This window comes from Glandiceps talaboti, chromosome 19 (assembly GCF_964340395.1).
Source record: "Glandiceps talaboti chromosome 19, keGlaTala1.1, whole genome shotgun sequence".
Lineage (NCBI taxonomy): Eukaryota > Metazoa > Hemichordata > Enteropneusta > Spengelidae > Glandiceps > Glandiceps talaboti.
In genome coordinates, this window is record NC_135567.1 from 11236789 (window position 1) to 11255379 (window position 18591).

Genomic DNA, 18591 nt, shown 5'->3' on the forward strand with positions numbered 1-18591 from the left:
GTCATCAAACTATGTGACTCGGCCAACTGTTGGAGCAAATAATGAGACCTTCGTGTAATTAGAGTTATCGTCAGTGTCCGTTGTTTGAATAGTTCACCATTGAATTGATAAGGTATCGCATGAAAATAACTGTGTTGCTAACATCGTATATTTTGTAAAATTCCCCGTTTTTTGTCCCTTCATAAACATATTAGCCACTGTAAAGTCACGATGACGTCACATTCAGTGTTGCTATAGCTATCCCGGTACCCTACATGCGTGTATGCATGACTTAGCCGTGGCCGTGACTGATAGATTGTTCGTTGTACGTACCCCAGTCCCTTGACCCGCTTGTCGTGTTTAGCGATAGATACTAAGCAGGAGCGCCATCAACGGCGAATTTTCCCGGCAGTCGAAGACCAAGCGAGACTACAATAAAACCGACTATATTTATTGCTATCCGGGTGAAATTCAACGCAACCCGATATTTATATTTTACGAGAAATTTTGCAACGATCTTCACGTACCATTTTTCTGACGTTTAGCAAGACAAACTGACTACAATAGTACAAAGATTTTCAAAATTGTATATATGTGTTGTTTGTGTGTTTGTTTGTTTGTTTGCTTGTTTGTTTGTTTTTGTTTGTTTGTCTGTCTGTTTGTCTGTCTGTCTGTCTGTCTGTCTGTCTGTCTGTTTGTTCATTTGTTTGTTATTGTTGTTGTTGTTTTATGATGGGTAGGTCATGTTTTCGTCTTATTTAGAAAGCTGCATCTCTCGCGGCCAGGAATATACTATCGGATGTATGAGGGGATATTCTCCCATTAATTTCAAAGGGATTTGTAACCAAAGTACTGAGCTTCAGATCTCATTTGAGATCAGTTTGTATTTTAAAACGTTAACCCACACCCCTATTATGGACCAAGTCGAAGTTATTAGATAGACTCGCCCCATGTCAGATCACAACACCTGCTGGACGAACACAAACACACAGAGCAGTGCAGCCTACCTCTAAAAAATTACACTCCCAACCCCGAGAAAAAAACAAGAAAAATCAATAACCCGAAGCGCAGCACGTGCGTCGATATGAAGTCATCTACATTGATGAGTGCCCCCTAGTCGTTGGAGAATAGCGATTTGCGTCACTTCGCTAACCCATCGTTCAACTCAAAATTATCATGCTGTTATTAACTGTATCGTTTACAAAGGGTGTGGATGTAAAATTTAATCTACTTGATACCTCTACATCGTGGTATCATACCGTCAACCTGGTATGTAGTTCATATCAGTAAACAGTCCGTGCATTGTCCGATAAAAAGACGACAATTTAGACATCGCGACTGTCACGGACACAGGACAGCCTTAGATAAGAGGTGACACTAACAAATACACAGTGACCGCAATTTTGTGTTGTCATAAATTTTATCAATTTTTTTTCATCTCTTTGTAAGATTTTTTAATATTTTGCACTTAGCTCTGGAAATATATGCTCGGATAACTCTAGAAATGTGTGTTGTCCTAATATAAATGTTCACAGAATTTTTATTCTGGTTGTGAGATTTTTTTAAGGAATTACCATGAGCTCTAGAAATATGCGATTCCAGAGCTCCGAGGGGGCGAAAAAGTGTCGTGTTCTCAGAGCGCATATTTCCAGAGCTACTTAGCACGTGCTTGATAATCGGCAGTTTTTAAATATTTGTATTTTTCTTTCATTTGTGCCAAACATAAAATGTAGTATACTTTACTGAGACAATTAAGACAATATCAACGAACAAATATTGACAGCTCCGACAAATGTTCCTCGCTTTTTAGTGTGCGATACTAGTCATATTTGTCAAAAAGAAAATCATGCACAGACATTGCACTAATAAATGTAACAGTCTGTGTACATGGCAGCCACTCATCACCGGGCCGAATACAGATTCTGAAAAAAACGGTAAACTTCATGTATGGTTTTGTGCCTCTACTCATGGTAATATATTATTCAACTTAATGATAAACAATTGTAATATTTATTTAAAAAAAAAAAAAAAAAAAAAAAAAAAAAAAAAAAAAAACATCTCAAGGCGCTGTACAGCACAATCATAAAACATACGTAGGAAAATTTTAAAAAAATACACTTCACGATCAGAAAAGTGTTTGCATTTCAATACACACACATTTACATTTTGTTATTTTGCAAGCCACACAACACTTTCTAGGGTCTCTGCTAACTTGATGTGAATCGTGTATATACTCCTTGATAAATATTCTAGAAATAATACTCCCGAAAATTTATCACATTTCTAATTTTGACTACATATTTTCAAATTGATCCAGAAATCCTCATTTCATTCAAGTTCAGTAAAACGTTCACAAGACAAGCCATGTCAATTTCGACATTTTTTTTATTTCTAAATTTCAGATGTGAGTATCAACTTTGAAGATTTTTGTTCAAAGTAGCCAACGTTCTACTTAAATTCCTACATAAATACATTGGCAATCATTATTTCTCAAAAACTGATCTAAAATTAATTTTAAATTTGTTAAAAATTTAGTAAGATAAATGATTTTCTGAAACCAAAAAATAGGCGGGAAAACGTTAACGAAGATGGTAAACTTACCATTTTCTGTTGGTTTTCAGGGGTGATATCAGTGTTGTAGTCCCAATTTGCCGACACTGAATCGAAAAACACAATCTCGGCTTCGGGGTTGTAAGTATTATTTAGCCAGTCTACAGCTTCATCCTCGTCAACAATGGAAGCTACACTCTCGTTGCAATAAATTGCTCCGTGGGCACCAGTAAACAAAGCCAGGAGAGATAACAACGCGAAGAAGACGGAGCGCTCCATGGTGTATACCAACGCCCCGATGTCGGATTTCCTTTCTGATACACAGAGCTGCTCAAACTTACAGCAAATGTCGTCACATCACGTGTTATCCAACTTTATCAGATCTTCAAACTATTTGTGATATTTCGTTCACATAGAAAAATGATGGGTGAACTAGATTTTGCGTCACTCATTTGCAGTGCGCATGCGTGATGTACTTTGTCCAAATAAATGATGAGAAGGTTTAGCTTAGATTAGCATAAATAAATATTAATTGTGGCTATCAAGTGATACATATTATTCAAAATTTGCATACATGTTAATGAACAAATATTCAAAACACCATTTTTGGAATGTCGCCTCTGAATGGTTTTAATCTTTGGAATGATATTGATATTTTACGTACGCTAGGAACAGAAGATGTGTTTCAGTCGATCATACAACGTGTCAAGGAGTGCATGTTCTCCAAACGATCGTGGAGGGCGCATGCTATGTGTATGATGGCGCCGTCACATGGCGACACTTCACGTCCTGCTCTCGTCTTTTTTTAACTATTCTAATCCTTGTGCTCAGGTCTGACGTTATCAAAACGAAAGCATAACGTTTTAGAAAGAACCTTCATCCATCTGCGATTCCCATTTAAGCCAGTCCTATTGGATCTTTCACCATTTGTTTTAGTTTCATACTATTTGTCTCTGCATTTGTATCTTTTGAGCATCATGTGTACGTGTTTTATATCATTTGATGTATTACATCAATTTTAGATCTTGCTTTTACATTCCACTTATATTTTTTTATCCATTGTTTCATTCATTTTGTTTTCTTACCAATCTTTAGTTTTCGATGTATAGTATTCACCTATTTTGCACGTGGGAAGCCTATTTTCTATGCAATAAAGTTATATTATATTATAATATTATAACATACATACATACATACATACATACATACATACATACATACATACATACATACATACATACATACCCACTCAGACGTGTACAATAAACCAAGTGACACGTTTCCTTCGATTTTGTTGGCAGGAGCCTGGATAGGAACTATAGGAACATGCCATCATTTATTTACAACATATATTATAATTGCACGTTTTATTACGTCACAACATAATGAAAATCGAATTATACTACATAACGCTTATGAACGCATACTGCTATGCCTGCCATACAAGAGAAAAAAACTAACCTACAGAAAATCGTTGGCATGTGTCGACCATTCACAGCTAAGGTCATAGGTCAACTATCTATATACCATCGACCACGTGACTGATAAGAGCAAACATTTCTTACTCATCATAGAGTCATAGATCATATTGTTATCTACCACGTGAGTAGTAATAATGAATATATCGTCTTGTCTATCCGAGATCTGCTCATGGTGTCTTGAGATTGAAATAACTGGCAGAAATTTTATTTTACTCTCCCCTATGTTATATTATATTCAGCAATAATTAGTTGATATCAAATTGTAGGAATCTTTCGTAGGAAATAAAAAAATACATTTCAAGATTTTGAAAAGCCTCGGTGTATTCTTCATATTCCTAATCTACGTGGAGAACACGTAGAATATCACTGAGATAGGAAGCAGCCACAGCGCCCTCACATGAGAAATTGCTCCTGTAAACAATTAAAAAAATCGAGAAGTTCAAGTTGGCGTTTGTTGAACTGATTTAGTTCAAAGTTGTGTTGTCTCCTGAAGAACATACTTTGTACATTTCACGTTACTCCTTACCCAACAAAATGATTGCATATATATTTTTATATACACAGACAATAAACGATATTTTTAATTTTGACTTTAATTTGATGCAAACACGTTACAGCTAAAATGATGTTGGCTTGGTATTTCACTCATGCAACATGACATTTATTACAAACCCTCAGACAACTTCTAATGCAAACATTTGCTGTGCAGAGTGGGAATGTAGAAGTAGTCAAGTTTAAATGTTGATTATCAGTTAGAAGATAACAATAGCACCCATTAAAATCATCAAGGCTATGTGTATTATGTTCATTACAAGCCTGTTTCTACTGCACTGTGAAAGAATAGCAATGCTTATCAGTGTTCAGTGTGATTAGGCAAAGGATCCTGCTGTGTTTATTGTGTCTCTGTTATTATTAGTCTAGAATCAAAATACGTATAGCCCTGTGTCAAAGACGTAATGTCCCATGAGTGCACCAAGCCCCCATCACTTTAGCGATACATTGCACAGTCTACCAGTAACTTTCAAAGGATCCCAGAGTAACCCACCCCCACACCACCCCTCGGATGCAGCTTATACTTTGGACTCACCGGAAACTTCTGGTTCAGTCCATTCATCTTCAGGGGGTGACCAGTTCAGATCCCAGCCAGTCACATCACCGTTCTTTTCATTCTGTTCTTCCAACCAATCAATTAATGGTTGAAAGAATGCAATCAATGGCTTTGCACTCATATCACGTTGTCCTGTAATAGCTTCCATTGCATCTGGCCATGGAACACTTGAACCCATCTTTAACATATCTCTAAAATATCAACAAATAAACATACTATGATAACGATAAATAGATAATCAACAAATTTATGTACTTTTTGAGTATGTCTATTTTGTATATACATGTGTATGTATATGTTTACGTATGTATGTATGTATGTATGTATGTATGTATGTATGTATGTATGTATGTATGTATGTATGTATGTATGTATGTATGTATGTATGTATGCGTGTGTGTGTATGTATGTGTGTGTATGTATGTGTGTATGTATGTGTGTGTGTGTATGTGTGTGTGTATGTATGTATGTATGTATGTATGTATGTATGTATGTATGTATGCGACTCACCCAAGAAGTTTTCCCGCCTCCTCGGATTCGTAAATATCACATTGATGTAGTTTACTGTTAGCATCATCAGGATCGAATTGACCTGCTGCAATACACACTGACTCATGGAACTGGAACTGTAGAATGTGACTAATGAAGTACCTGGAATAGAATAAAAATAACCAAACATGTTTATGCAAAGAAATAAAACTTGCAAAACTTGTCTTTTATAAGGTTTAATTGGTTAACATGATGTAACCAATAACAACGCAGTTGGTGCACTGTTCTACTGTAATGTATAAGTGCACAAATTTAAAGTCAGACAGACGCTATTACTCTCCATTCCACAACCCAACTTCCCAGAAACACAAGTCAGTTATATAAGAGCTCATCCCTGTCGCTGCCTGGTTGACACTCTGTCTGCCTGTCTGTTTGTCTTTCTGTCTGTCTGTCCGTCTGTCTGTCTGTCTGTCTGTCTGTCTGTCTGTCTGTCTGTCTGTCTGTCTGTTTGTTTGCTTTTCCAAATAACCCTGCGCCAGAAGTCACACAGTACACTTCTTCCAAGTCATGAAAAATAATGTTACAAGGCTGTTTGTTGTAAATAAGATGTATCAGTCACTTGAGATTGATAACCTGTTGTGCAGGTACCTAAACCTTTCTGTCTGCAATGTTGAACGTGAAGTATTCCCAAGCAAAAAGCACTGCTCCCGGAGATATATATAACACCGCGTATTTGGAATCTCGTTTCCCCAGACTCCCGTCTGGGTGTTCTCTCAGAAGAGCTCCCAGTGGTGAGAGTCTGGATAACTGAAGCTAAGCTTACCTGATATAAGGTACATCAGCTGGCACGTGGAACTTTGACCCCGGGTCAAAATCCATAACGAGGTCACTTCGTTTTACTGGCGACACAAGTCCCTGGATTGCAGTCCTAAGCAAGTGAACAAAACGTTGCAATGTCTGTCAATAATATGTCATAGTAGCCCTAGAAATAGTAAATCAGCAATTGAAAGACTACTACAATATAAACGAATCACTAATGAAAGACGTAACACAAAACCTATTCTCTGCATTGAAAATGCTTCCACACTCCCTATAATAATTGTTATTAATATTATTATTACAATTTTATTGCAGGATACAGGTGACCTGATGGCCAAACATTCTATATACAAACACAGGTACAATTCAATAATACTGACAGATCAAAAGAATTAAGATGTTTGTTATTGTACGTACAAAAAAAATCTATAACATAATAATGCGGCACCATCTCAGATTTAATTAGTATTTATGTTCCAACACGAAATCTTCGTTCTGCTGAAAAGCTACTCTTAGTCCAACCACGTGGCAATTTTAATAAATATTATGGCCAGATGCCATTTTCAGTGTGTAGGTCCACCCACAGAGGGTCTATGGTACATCATATTTTTCCAAACGTGGGACCCCCTAGCTGTATATTTGTAAAGGGATGACTGTTTCACTCTAAGGGAGCTTTTAATAATTATTAGAGGCTAGGTCACTTTTTTTTCAAATTGTTGTATTTTATGGAAACTGGTGGAGAGTCAAAATTTTTTTTACTCATTCTTTTTATCAAACTTTGCCTTTTTTGTGATTTTGGCGTGATCCCATCGCTGCCACCAGTTCGAAACCCTACTGCTACAACATCCCACCACTGCTACCGTTGTAAAGTAATATCTTAACATATCAGTAAAATGCAGTGAATTGATTTTTAGTTGTGGTACGAGGAGAGAAGAAGGTCTCAAAGTAGTAAAAGGGGAAGAGCTTGGCAGGATATTGATGATAATGTGATGGAAAGGCGGTGTTGACTTGGAGATTCGAACCCAGGACCTCATGACTACTAATCTTGAGCTTTAACAACTACGCCACATGGAGGCGATGTTAAAATATTTTTCATTTAAATATGTGAACAGGAAGAGAAAGAAAAATGAAAGACGGCCACGTTTAGCATAACAGACTAGGGAAGGGTCACAATTTAAGCCACATAAGGAACTTTTCCCCCGGCCACCCCCTTGTAATTCCTGAAGGGTGCTGAAATTCAGAAAATGTTTTACCTCATTTGCCACCATCTTTCATTGTAGTTGTGTTCTGTAACATTGCCTGCAAACACCTCCCACCTCCACATATCAACCAATAAACCAAACGGCAGGAATGCTATTTTCTGTAGCGCCATCGTCATCAGGAAATTCAAATCACTCTCTGGAAAGAGAAAAAACACAATAAAAAAATGAAAATTAGAAAAGTTTGTGTATTGTCTAAGTTTTATTTTTATTACTTTTTTGAGAAGTAAGGAACTGTTGTTGCCAACCACATGGTCATCTGAGTCTTGGGCAAGTGTAGAGGAGGCTGGCGTCTGAGTTATTTATCGAAAAAGCCTAAAGAATTCTCTATAATACTCCATACCCACTGGGAACTCAAAGAGAAAACTCAAGTTTATTGGATTCCACTTGTTTGAAAATGAAAAAAAAAAAATCTATTATGTACCTTCATCTTCTTCGTAATCTGGCAACAAGCCAACTTTGTTGAGATGTTCAGGAGTTTGTACAGACAAGGACATGACGTCACCAACTGCTTCATGAAATCCATTATTGGCGCCATCTCGGTACTCAACAGGGAGAGGAGCATATTGGAAATAGTACTGAGTATGTCCCATCTCATGATGTACAGTAATAAGATCGTCATGGGCGACACTGGTACACTGTTTAATTCTATGAATAGATAAGTAAGTAAATAACAAACAGACACACTATAAGCTGTTCGAACTTCAAAATGCAGTAATTCAAAATCTTCCTGAGGGGAAGTGAGGGGGAGGGGGGTGTTCATGGATTTAGGATCACCATTTTCACGCAAATGTTTAGAGTATCAATATACTTTTTGCAATGATATTTTTATTACAAATATTCCAATGATGAGGAAGATCAGTAATGTGTTATGCAAAATTTTGGAGGGTATATTTTATATGCCTCGAACTTCTGAAAGCTTCTGCCCCCCCCCCGTAATTTGTGTTAAGTCCCTTAAGGAGGGGGGGGGGGGTGGTATCTTAAAGTCCAATTTTTGCAACGTTCATACAAACAAAACACATTGTATAGAGATCTCAATTGACGATTTCTAACAAACATAACTGGAATACATAGCTTAAGAGTGAATGCAATAGTGTGAACATCGTTACCCCAGTAACAATTTAAATATCAAAGCAATAATATCAAATAATCGGGAGTTCATGTAACATAAAAAGTATAGCTAAGAATTTAAATATGAAAACAATAATAAAAAGAACAAATATCATTCAAGTAACATATAGCTAAGAATTACAGTGGAGGAAAGTTACACCACACAATAAACAATTCTACCTGAAGTCTTTCCTGTTGTAGAAATCCCAGGCCGACGCATGGCAAACCACCTGTCTTCCATCATCTGGTCGTTCAATCATAGAGTCAGTCCAGAAACTTTCAGGAGATGGAATTAATCCAAGGGATACAAAGAATTCCTCGGATAACTCGAACATTTTCAACGCATCATAACCCTGAATTTTAAAATAAATTACAACGGAAGTGACGTCATAGCTGAAAACGAGGCTGTTGGTCGCGAACACGTGCGTGCTGTACTGCTTATAGCACGCTACGCACATGTTTCTGGTAGTCACTAAATTATACAATATCTGTTCACGCATTTCCTTGTACAGCCCATTGTCAAAATCAAGAGCATTATTTTCCAACTTGACTAAAAATTCAGCTAGTAGGTGTTGAATTTCTAAATCTTGGTCTGAGATGCAAAAATCGCACATGATCTGACAAATGTCCTGTCTATAATTATAATTTTAATAGTGCTCGTCGAGTAAAAATGATAATAATAAAATATTTATATTCAGGGTAGCTCAGATTAGTATTACAGTACTAAAGTAGATGAAACACTTCTTTTAATTGAGGCCCTCAAATGGAAAATGAGACAGAACGTACTATTAACTTATATTAAAGTTTACAAAACATGGACATGAACCAAGTAAGAGATTGTAGAAGTGCATTCGTAAATCACGATAGAGTGGATAAAATCACAAATTGAGAAATATCTTAACGAGAAATACAAATGTTTCTAATTATATTTTCTCCCAAATGCAATTTCACAATTTCAACCTGTTGTAATACTTTTGGATACGATCGACACTTTATTTATGTGTACATTGTCAGTTTTTTCATTTTATCAAAATCAATGATACGCCTGTTTAGGACATGTTAGCTTCAATAAGCACGGAGAATTTCGACCACTTTTTTTTTTTCAAAACGCTGGGCAAGATAGGATCATGATAAAATACAGATATAAACAATAATTATCAGTACTTCAACAATCAAATTTAGACATGACACGAACAATCATATATTCATTTTAAATTTTGAAATGTTACCTGTTTGACGAGTTCATCTGTGACGTCAACTGAGGGTTTATCAGGGTAGGGCTGTACAAGGTCACTAACGGCCATCCAGTCCTGTGCCCACATGTTGCCTAGGTAACCAATGAAAATAAACGTGTTTAATATCAGAAGCTTTTCAAAGATTAACTACTGCCTTCCCCAAAACAAACAAACAAACAAACAAACAAACAAACAAACAAACAAAATTCCCATAGATATTATAAGAAATATTGAGAATTGGAACGCATGTAATGACTGCACACAAACGTCAATGAACTGCAAATTTGACCTTTTACATAAGAATATATATTAATTAATTAATTAATTAATTAATTAATTAATATACTCCTACAGTGTTTCTGAGCAGAAAGAAGAATCACTTAAATTAATGTTTTCTCAATCCTATCTCTTTTTTGTGATCACATTTCCTTCAGCTTATTTGTCTATATCTGCCTATGCAAATCCTGAGTTCAGTGGTATTTGGACATTATCGTGTCATGCCTTTGAAAACATTGTCCCACGACTGTGAAATAGTATGTATATATACATACTGATTAAGATATCTCTTACAGTATCATCCCCTATCTCGTCTGTAAATAGATCGACGTCTTCATTGTTTGTATAGACAATACAATCAACACAACCAACTCAAGAGGCGATATTACTTGTAGAGACTATTTATTTACCCTTACTAGGGGATGTCTATCAATTGGATAAAAAAGCGTCAACAGCGCAGTAAGCAGTGATGTATGCCTGATAACACTGGTGTTCAATACGGTCAAATCCACGAACCTGATCATGAACAGAACGACCTATTACGCTAATGATCAAATGCTACAACGTCACTCTACGGCTGGTAATGTGTATTACGTAGTTTCAATAAATCTACATCATGCCATTAAATTAAACCAACTCTGTCAGTGATGAAAACCCACCTAAGATTTGTACTGCGTTATTGATTCCGACCTACTACGTCATCAGCGATGTCAGCCTAAAACGTTAGTGATCTCAACTTAAAACATCACTGGTTTTGACTTACAACGTCAGCGTTCTCAACCTAAAACGTCAGTGATCTAAACTTACAACGTCGCTGATTCCGACAAACTACGTCAGTGATCTCCACCTAATACGTCGGTTATCCCAACTAACCTTATCACTGATTCCGACCTACAGTGTTCCTTACCTAAGAGATGTGCTGGGATACCACCATACAGACTGACGTACTTCTCACCATACAGTTCACTAAGTTTACGTCTGACAAAGGCATGTAGTTGTAAATACAATGGTTGGACCTCATCCCAGAGTCTCAACATCTCTTCCTCAAAATTATCCATTTCATACCAAGAACGCCAGTATGCACCCATATCAGGCTGATCTGAGGGGGTGAAAAAATTATGTTACAGATGCCATGCTTGGTTTATATTATAATAAATAGGGGTTTTAAGTGTGAAAATTGTTGTTGTTGAAGTTTCCCATTTGTCCATTTTAGTTAATGTCTAAAATAAAGGTGTAATATGGTATTACTTTTCAATGCTCATGGAGGTTATGGTGTAATATCAATGGGGATGATGATGATGATGATGATGATGATGATGACCATAATGGTATTTGCGGTGGTGGGGGTGCTAGTGGTGGTGGTGCTTGTTCTGTGGTTGTTGCTGTAGGTGGTATTGGATGTTGTTGCTGATTTTTATGTTGCTGTATAGTGGTGCTTATGATGGTGGTGGTGGTGGTTGTTGTTGGTGTTGTTGTTGTTGTTAGTGGTGGTGGTGGTGGTGGTGGTGGTGGTGGTGATGGTGGTGATGGCAGTGGTGGCAGTTGCAGCGGTGGTAGTAATAGTAGTAGTGGTGGTGGTGGTGGTGGTGGTGGTGGTGGTGGTGGTAGTGGTGGTGGTGGTGTTGTTGCTGGTGGTGAAGATAAATCTAAAATACCGGGTTTAATTTTACTTTGTATTTATTTTTTTCAACAAAATTTATTTTTACATGATATGAATACTTTCTTACCATTTAGTCTAGCTGCTTCGTTGCCAAGTTCTACATATCGTGTATACATAGATTTCATTGCTGGTCCACACGTGTCTCTCCATCCCGTCCAGGCCCACACTAACTCATTGTAGTCACGGCTCTGTGCCATCACTCCATACAGGTCTGAAAAAATCACCAAGCAAGTTATTGGAATGATATTACAGTGACTTTCACAATACATGTAGCTTTTCTGTTTGACAGAACTACGCATTAGCTAATATGAAACTGCATATGCCACATTTCAATAGCAAGATTGCATTTTTGCTACTTTTAGTCTAAATGAAATGGAAAGAAAATATTTATATCTGCATGCAGACATTCAGCCACCAATGACCAAGACAATGTACTCAACCTTGCTATATGTAAGTATAGCATGTCAAATTATGTACTCCTCATGATGCACTGCATGAGAGGCTACTTCTTGTGCGGGATAGTTGGAATGTCATTTCCCCAGACGCTCCCCCAGCGGCGAGATGCTTGATTAACCGAGAGTAGCTTGGCCGAGATGATACCAGAAATATCCGAACAGAGTCTAAGTAAATCCGATGCGAAACGATCGAAAATGTGTATCTTTTTGCGAACATTTAACGAGTACATTTAAATGTACATTGTCATTCATCACTGGCGAGATTACCACTAGGAATTGCCTTCGCAATCAAAAGATGAGAGTAAGTAATTGATATTGTATTTCTTTACCTGGATCGAGGATGTAACATGCGTTTGGGTCCTTATCACCGGGTTTGTGACATACTTCACCCGTAGAGTAAATGGTCTCCATGTCTGCTACAATCTGGTTATACTGGAATTTAAACATATATTTTCAAAACACTAGTTTTCAACTCGAGACTGTAAATATATAGACTTGAATTATTCATGAATTCGCGATTATGCATACAATTTAAAACACAAGTTATGAAATAAGATGAGATGAGGTGAGATGGGATGGGATGGGATGGGATGGGATGGGATGGGATGACATGGGATGAGATGAGATGAGATGAGATGAGATGAGATTATATTAGATTATATTATATTATATTATATTAGATTAGATTATATTAGATTCAAGAAGTGTTACTTCGTTAGTTCTCACATTTGTATCAGCAAACTGACAGGCCGCCAGCTATCATCTACAGCCAGTCAGTAATTAGGAAAGGTGATACAGAATCAATTAATTAATGGTGAGATGAGATATTTTGGGGTGAATATTCTAAAAATATGATATTTACTTCGTCGAAATCATTGTCTGGCAATGCTGCTGTGCCGATGTACGCTAATTTGTCCAGTCTTCGGGCAGTGTCAAAATCAAAACCAGATCGGTCGAAAACCAGTGCGCATGTGCGGGACTCTTTCTGAAACAACCCTGCTTTCGCCGATTCGTCCAGCTGACAACAAATAGAGATCGATAAATACATTAATAAAAACAACGACAACAACAACAACAAAAACAACAACAACAAAAACAACTATAACAAGAAATGTTAGACATTGTGTCTGTATTAACCAATACTTTTAATTCATAGAGGAAATAGTGAAATATCAATGCTGTCGTTGGTGGCGCTCCTGTCGCCAGCAAAACTCATGACACGATTCCAATCTAATCTCTGAGCTCAAACTGGTAGATCAAAACTAGGAGATATTTTTTTTTGGAAAATCAACCCATACATGCTACTTTAGGACTAAATGCCAGTACACACACACCCATTATACTGTCAACAATATGCACACGATAAATTTGTGGGTCGACTTTAGTACCTTGATGACATTTTTAGGCACCCTTTATTGAGTTTTGATATTAAGAAAAACACTGGTGCCAGAATGTCTGCATGGAGTGGCAATACATTGAAATGGTTTATTTCATTTAGACTAAATGTAGCAAAAAATGCGATCGTGCTATTGAAGTGTAGCATATGCAGTTTCTTGTTGGTTTCTGCGTGGTTGTATCAAACAGAAAAGTTGAACGGTATTGTGAAATTCACTGTAGGTCCTTGCGCGCTATCAATGTATGTATTTTGGTAATTCGTAAACAATAAAAAGTTGTGCGAGACGTTAAAATCGTCGCGGCCTAGTTGAAACGCTACAGTTACTCTGGTAAACCACAGAATAAATTGTATGTGACCCCATTTGATAGCTACTGAGCCAGAATATTTACTTTTGGGCAACTCATGAAAAACAATGATAATGTATATCAATAAGAGACACCATATGTTATCATTAATAACACTATATTACCAGATCTCCACCTATATTTGATAACGGTCTTTTGATTTGAATAATCCATTAAAATTTGGCGCCTAAAAATATGCAAATTTTCTCATATATTTAAGTATTGCTGTTATATAAGATCATTATATATTACGTTTCCCAAATATTTGTCCTCATTCAAAGAAAAATATGAGTGACTTAAGTGGTCTTGTCACTGTGACTCGGTAGACGAAAACCTCCAGGTTATGGGTATTTCCCAGATGAATGAAGATTTAAGTTGGAGAATAATGAAGTTACATGATTTATGAAAATAGTCGAGAAAAAACAATGTTGACTTCATGTCCTGTCACACATCTCGCGCGTACGACATACTATCTCGCGTGATGTTGAACGACCAGGGTATAAACAATCAAATATTTTGTTCGAACTCGTTCAACATGGCCTGAGTATGGTATTATATACAATTTGTTGGTCTTGGTTTTATATGGTGGTTATTCATCAAGAAGTCGACAAACTCTGTGTGATTCAGCCAACTGGTTCAACAAAAATATGAGTATTTGTTGACACAGTATTATCATCAATGTCAGTTGTCTGAGTGGTACGTTGATAATTAAATTGATAAGATATCGACCTAAAAATAGCTGTGATGCTATCGTCGTGAATTTCATCGAGTTGACTTCTTTTCTTCTCTCGAGAGCAGCCTTATCTCAAACTGAATTTTCGACTGCAGAGTCGCAGTCACAGTGACTTCCACAATACCGTGCATTATTTTCTGTTTGATATAACCATGAAAGAAAACCAACAAGAAACGTCATATCCCACACTTCAATAGCAAGATCGCATAATAATTTTGCTACATTTAGTCTAAATAAGGTAAACCATTTCAATGTTTTGGAACTCCATGCAGACATTCGGGCGCCAATGTATGCAAAATATGGTAAAATAAATTTAATGAAATTGATCAGCACCGTAAAATCAGCGCCCTCAACGTCACTATTTCAAACAGTAACTGTAATACTTATGAATAAAATCTACATGTAATTAACATGTACAATGTCTAATTATTACCATTTGAACACTTTTCAATGAATATATTGTTGGTTTATTAAAATGAGGTAGAAAGTAGCACGCCAGTTTCAGTTCGCGCAGCTTTAAATCAGTCGGAATTTTATCAGAATTTGAATAGTGAGCAGAGGCGCCATCAACGTCGATTTCTTTAGACTCGGGACCATGGTGACTGTGGTGAAATTAAAATCCGAGTAATATTGCGACCCGACCTGTTGGTGAAAGTCAACAGAACCCGCTATCCAAATTTTGCTCCATTTGTTTGTTGCAATTATCTTAGCGGAGTATTGTTCATACACTTAGCGAGGCTGTCGAGTGGTGTGTACAGGCAATATTCAGACCTGTATGCGAGAGAAATATTTTGTGCGACGAATATGTGTTCAAAATAGTTATTATACTACACCGTGATCAAGCTATACGCGTGGTAGGGGTTGGGGTCGTCAATGACTATGCTGGGACTGCGCAGCCTTGGTGCAGAGCCCCAGTTCTCATGATTTTAGATTGAGTTTAAACAAATATACTCCCCCTCCAATTTATACCAACTAGGAGTAACATACATTGCTCTTATCAGACCACGATGAGCTCATTGCAGATCAGACTTCCACTGAAAATCCACACCCCTACATTAGACTGACCCGACAATGTATGCCCAGACGGCCAGCACATCCCCGTATGACGTCAATGCCCCACCCTTGAGAATTTGGGTCGCATCACCTATCTTTCAACCGAACGTTACAAATATTATGTTATGAGCTATATCGTTTACAAAGGGTGTGGTCGTCAACTTTGATCACTTTGATGAATGGATTTCATCGTACAACTGCCGACAACAGACCGTTGACATGCTAATACAACCGCAGACATCAGACCATGAGGACCAGAACCTGTTACAAACAGGGAAAGTAAACAACTGAATTGGATTACTAACACTTGGCACATCATGTTAGAACAACAGAGACTTGTATTACACATAATGGTTTGATAAGAACAGTTTTATGGCCTCTTTATGTGTACATGAAATGCCAGTGGAACTGGACATTTGTTTGTGATTGTGAACTATTATGTAAAAAGGCCATAAAACTGTTCGTAGCAACTGATGGAATGTAATACAAGTCTCTGTACTTCCAACAAGCTATACCAAGTGTTGTTAATCCAATTTATTTGTTTACTGTCTCTGTTTGTAACGGGTTCTGTTCGCCAATGGTCTGAAGTCGGCGGTTGTATTTTATCATCGTCCTGGTATGCCGTTCATCGGTAAACAGTCATTGTGCACTCTGATGACGACAGTTATCGCGACTGCCAGGTTTGTAGTAGAACGGGCAATGCGATAAGAGATGGCACGAACAGATATACGTACAGTCATACCAATTATGTGCTGTCGTTGATTTATTTTTCGATTTTTTTTCGATTTTTTAATTATGCCGGATGATTATGAAGCAACAGTATTAATACTATTCTGTAAAGTATGCGCAACATTTATTTTAGCGAATCGTATCGTCGTCATTTTGTGGCCACCATATTGTACAAAATTTTGGCAAAAGTATTTTTTTGAAGACTATGTTGAAAGCTGTTTCATATACAAATTGTAACTTGTCTTCGACCAATTTTGTATGTTTACAGAAGTTACATCGTTTCTTTTGGTTAGGTTTGACGCATGTTTTGGGAACAGCAAAATTAGTTTATACCGCGCATGTTCGTCACATGAGCTGCAAAATGATCAAAACTCATATACCGATTCTCAATATGTAAACAAATACAATATAATTTCAATTTTTATCCTTAGTATATCTAAAGTCACATGTACATCTTAATTTCGTTCAATTTTATCATTCGCAAGACATGTTAATAGTCATGCAAATTTTCAAATGTCACATCAACCCTTACTTGAGTAAACATACTGTGCAAATTTAGTGATTCGACTTTGACTGTCTTTTTTACAAACTAACCAATTTTTTGTCAAAATTCCTACATGTCCAAGTTGGTAAACATTATTCGGGCAAAATTGGTCTAAAAACAACCTGAAATCTACAAAAACGCTGGAACACAAGAACATTTTCCACATAATTTAGGCGGGAAACTAAAGATAGGAAACTTACCATTTTCTGTTGGTTTTCAGGGGTGATATCAGTGTTGTAGTCCCAAGAAGCCGACACTGAATCGAAAAACACTCTCTCGGCTTCGGGGTTGTAAGTGTTATTTAGCCAGTCAACAGCTTCACTCTCGTCAACGATGGAACCTACATCTTCGGTGCAATCTATAGCCCCTTGTATACTAGATATGGAAACCAGGAGGCAAAACAACGCGATTAACAGGGAGCGCGCCATGATGTATACCAAAGCCCTCGGTGCCGATTGTCTTTCTGATAACTGTTCAACAATTTTCGTCATATCATGTGACATCAAACTTTATCAGCTTGTCATTTTATGTATGATATTTCATTCACATTTGATAAATGACATTCCGTTGTACGAACTACACTTTGCTTCACCTCTCATCAGTCTATAGTGTTCATTGCGCATGCGTGGAATCCAGCGCATCAAAAAAAAACCCTATTTTTATGTTATCATTGGAAATAAGCATCCAAAGCTCCAAGCTCGATACAAGGTCAAGTTCAAAGGTCAAGTTCAGTGTGCAGATCTGCCAGTTGTCTGGCAGATCAGAGGTTTGGAAGATGTTGATCAAGGTCAATGGTCGTAACCATTATTTGATATGCTAAACTGGGCATGTATCAAAACTGAACATTATTTCTGTGAGATTTTCGTTTGTGAGATTTTCGTTTGTGAGATTTTCGTTTATATTTTATATTTTAAGAATTACACATACTAATAACTTACTTAACAATCAATGGTAACACGGCGTGAGACATGTAGTCTAATAGTCAGGAAAACTAAATAAATTATTCAAGAAGGCAATTGTTCGGTGCACCAAAAAGTGATACTGACCCAGGATCGTAGAAAAATACCCCAGAATAATCCTGTCAATTCTGTGTAGCAATATTAAGCTCTGTGCAGGACACACCTAATTAGAAATATGACGAGTTTATGTTCAAATTTAACTAACAATGGCTGAAGTTTGCCCTTTTGAGAAAACGTGGGAGTGAATCCCTGGCCTTTAAAATTGATTGGTCGGCATTTTTTTTATAGTGTATAATATGCAAATTTTAAAATGTGAAGGGAAAATAATATTCAGACCAAAATGTTAAAAATCTGACGTGGTAAATGCTGCATATTAATACCTCAATTTCCTTGAAGTTCATTTATTGTCGTC

General features: G+C 37.0%; 1 protein-coding gene across 1 annotated transcript; it reads right to left on the minus strand.

Moving 5' to 3' along the window:
• Positions 1-5080: 5080 nt before the first annotated feature.
• On the minus strand, positions 5081-17711 carry LOC144449989 (angiotensin-converting enzyme-like). Its single transcript, XM_078140554.1, has 12 exons — positions 17421-17711; positions 13284-13439; positions 12751-12853; positions 12034-12177; positions 11214-11405; positions 10025-10122; positions 8976-9148; positions 8110-8333; positions 7680-7824; positions 6431-6535; positions 5629-5769; positions 5081-5309 (listed from the first exon to the last, which is right to left on the minus strand). The coding sequence occupies exons 1-12, from the start codon at positions 17709-17711 to the stop codon at positions 5081-5083; spliced, it is 2001 nt and encodes a 666-aa protein (XP_077996680.1).
• Positions 17712-18591: the final 880 nt, after the last annotated feature.